Below are 2,999 nucleotides of genomic sequence, written 5' to 3'. Positions count from 1 at the left end.
GACACTTGAATGTCCACAGAACATCGTGTGATAGAGAGAACCTCCCTAAGCAGCCCAATCAGAGTGGTCCAAATTAAAAATTATTTGTGACCTGGGCTCTATAAATAGAGCAAGGTCCCTACTCGAGTGGGGACCTAGACCTTGAGCCAGACAAAAAACTGAAACTTGTAGAAGTAATTGAAGTCCATTATCGCTTATGCACCAAAGATCCAGAGAATAACTCGCTCATGTAACCATCAACCACTACCAACCACTACTTACAGACCACTTTAGCCACCGATGGTCGCCCTCTACTCGTTGCAGCGAAGCTCCATGCGGAGTCAAAACTTGCATTGTGGAGTGAGAAGTAACAACTGAAGCCATGGAGTTACAAAACATCCAACAGAGCAGTTCATCATCCTAAACATCGTGACAACCTAAAAAATTATGTACAAAAGCTCCAATAACAACTCTCCACTATGGGTGCTCATATCATGGGCTAACGAGCTCTTTTCTCCACGACCATTATAAGTCGAGAAGCTATATAACTTTTTCCCGCCTGCAGAACAAAAGCTTCTACATATAATTATTAACCCATAGTGAATCATTTCAACAACGCTAAACTCCTGCGATTTTTTTTTCCTTTCGGGTTTTTCAAGTAAAAATATTTGTTCTTTCCACTTATCACCTTTATTACCCAAGTATGTGCTTGATTCTCCTGTAACACTAAGACGACGATTCATTGCTCCATTGTCACGAATTTTCTAGCACACATCAACGTTTACATAATGTGATTACTATTTTTCATAAGAAAAAATATCATATGAATCAAAGAAAAAGTCATAATTCTATCCTTTCTCAAAACAAAGAAGAAGATGGCAAATTATAATCACCCTCTTGGGTGGGGGTTTATAAAACTGAATACAAAATATAATGATGCAATGATTTATATGTCTTGGATGGAAAATATTACAAACGATGACCCAGCTGAAATAATTTACCGAATAAAAAACAGTCAGACTAAATCTATTATATCTGTCTACTCCCTAAAACTAATAATAAATAATTAAAAAAAAAACTGGCAGCTTACATCGACCTAAATCCTGATACCTAAAAATGCCAGAAAAAGAGACCAAACCTAGAAAATAAGTAAAAGCAAATACCAACCCTACCTAAATTACCAATCCCTTGCCGTCTATCAAACTATTCCCATCTATAGAGCACCAAAACACACAGCCGGCTCATCGACCCGGCCGGTCCAGGTCAGCAGGAGCTGACCGGCGGCGCGGAGATCACAACCAGCTGCTCATCCTTCTTCCGCCGCATTTCCAGTACTTTCCGGTGACTGTTAGAATGTATATTGCTGACAAATGAAGGGCTGCATGCTGGCCTGTACTCCGGCAGCAACCGGCCAGACTTGTACCGAACACCACACGCGTTGCAGAGAGTCTTTGCACCCTGCGGCCCTGCACGCCACTGAGGTGTCTTGTGAACTCCGCAGTGAGTGCAACGTCTCTCCGCCGGTGAGAAAAATGGGTTCTTTGGCTTTCGGCCTCGTTTCTTCAGCTTCTGGGCTTTAGAAAGAGCTAAGCTTCCGTCCATGGTGAAGCCGGTGAAAGGAGAGAGATCATGGAAGTAAGAGTTGAATGATGAAGAAGAGGAGGATGAGGAAGGGGTTGGCGAACAGGAGGTGAAGGTGGTGAGGGAAGATGAAGGTGAAGAGTCTGCGAGTTTAAGAGAGCCGGAAAGTGACCATAAAGCCCTGCTTTTTCGCAAGCGTTTACTTCGCTTTGCTTTGATGGGGACGAGAGATTCAGTTGAGAGGCTGCCGGCTGCAGTGGCCGTGCTGAAAAGTGATGGAGCTGGTAGAGACCCGGTGGAGTAACATTTGGACATGTGATTTTGGGCTGGAAGCGAAGGTGGGGAAGAGGGGAACTCCTTAGCGCAATCGTCGAAGAAAGTTGACAACCATTCCAACGAGGCGGCATCGGTCTCCTGCAAGATTTGCGGCAAAAACCATTAGAAATTGACATATTTGGGGATAAAGGAGCTTCTTTTTCTCAGCAAGCAGTGAAACGCACTTACGTGGAGCGTGATTTCGGAGTAGAGCTCAAGACGCTCGTTGTTTTCGCTGTCTGCACAAGGAAATGTTTTCAGGGGAGAGAAGCTGTGTTTATGGTTTGGGGCTTCTGTGACTTTCGGAGCCTCCTCGTCTTCCTCAGACTCAGGAAGTCCCCTGAGGTCAAGGAGGTCGTCTACCTGGAAGTCCTCCCCAAGGAGATTGTCCCTCTCCCCTAGCCAGGCTACTTCTTCGATATCGCCGGCTGGAAACCCCTGTTCACGTGCTGATGAGAGCATGTCCTTCATCAACTTCATCTCAACCTAGACATCATTAAAGCAAAAAAAAAAAAAAAAAACTTTTTCAGTCAGGTATACACAGAAAAGGCGCCATTTTTCCTCTGCTCCTCATCTCAAAAACAAGAATTTTAAGCTCTCATCAAACATGATATACCTGAGATGCGCGCGTGTGCGGCGGCGAAGGAGATAACAGACGGCCGGCGTACAACGGAATGCTCGAGGATGATGAGCCTCCGTAAAAGGAAGCAGACGGAAGAGTTGAAAGGTAGGAGAACGATGCAGAAAAGGGTTGAAACGAGCCGAGCGTTTGGTGGAGCATTGAATGGCTGAAAGAGTCCGTGGGCGTAACTAATGCTCTGCTCTCTGCCTTCTTTCGCCGTTTCTTCCTTTTGCCATTTTTGTTCTTTTACAACACCACCCCTCTTCTATTCCAAAATTTCAAATTCAAAATTTCAAATCCTCCACCCCCAAAACTCTATTTTTTTTCCCCTTAAAATATAAAGATTTTCTCATCTCTGTAGTCATTTTTGCATTTTTTTAATCACATCTATATAAAGTCTTGAAATTTAAATATTACTTAATTACTCCTTCTGCAATTAAACAAAATGTTCCTAAAATCATCAGTCAGCAATGTCCTAATCCGACAGCGCATATGTAACGCA

The 2,999-nt window shown here is 43.6% G+C and overlaps 1 protein-coding gene across 1 annotated transcript; it reads right to left on the bottom strand.

Annotated features, from left to right (window-relative positions):
• Nucleotides 1–916: 916 nt before the first annotated feature.
• On the bottom strand, nucleotides 917–2,773 carry LOC110033051 (GATA transcription factor 6-like). The gene is made up of 3 exons (XM_020736904.1): nucleotides 2,492–2,773; nucleotides 2,065–2,361; nucleotides 917–1,974 (listed from the first exon to the last, which is right to left on the bottom strand). The coding sequence occupies exons 1-3, from the start codon at nucleotides 2,654–2,656 to the stop codon at nucleotides 1,243–1,245; spliced, it is 1,194 nt and encodes a 397-aa protein (XP_020592563.1). The 5' UTR covers nucleotides 2,657–2,773; the 3' UTR covers nucleotides 917–1,242.
• Nucleotides 2,774–2,999: the final 226 nt, after the last annotated feature.

This window comes from Phalaenopsis equestris, unplaced genomic scaffold, assembly GCF_001263595.1.
Source record: "Phalaenopsis equestris unplaced genomic scaffold, ASM126359v1 Scaffold001081, whole genome shotgun sequence".
NCBI classification, from domain to species: domain Eukaryota; kingdom Viridiplantae; phylum Streptophyta; class Magnoliopsida; order Asparagales; family Orchidaceae; genus Phalaenopsis; species Phalaenopsis equestris.
The sequence above is the reverse complement of the archived record's forward strand: the minus strand, read 5'-3'. Positions and strand labels throughout refer to the sequence as shown.

Bases quoted from the DNA above. Each gene is read 5' to 3' on its own strand.
- LOC110033051 (XM_020736904.1), bottom strand. From the start codon at position 2,656: ATGCTCCACCAAACGCTCGGCTCGTTTCAACCCTTTTCTGCATCGTTC. The intron at 2,362-2,491 runs GTATATCATGTT...AATGATGTCTAG, and splicing joins CGCACACGCGCGCATCTCAG to GTTGAGATGAAGTTGATGAA. The intron at 1,975-2,064 runs GTAAGTGCGTTT...CAAATCTTGCAG, and splicing joins ACTCCGAAATCACGCTCCAC to GAGACCGATGCCGCCTCGTT.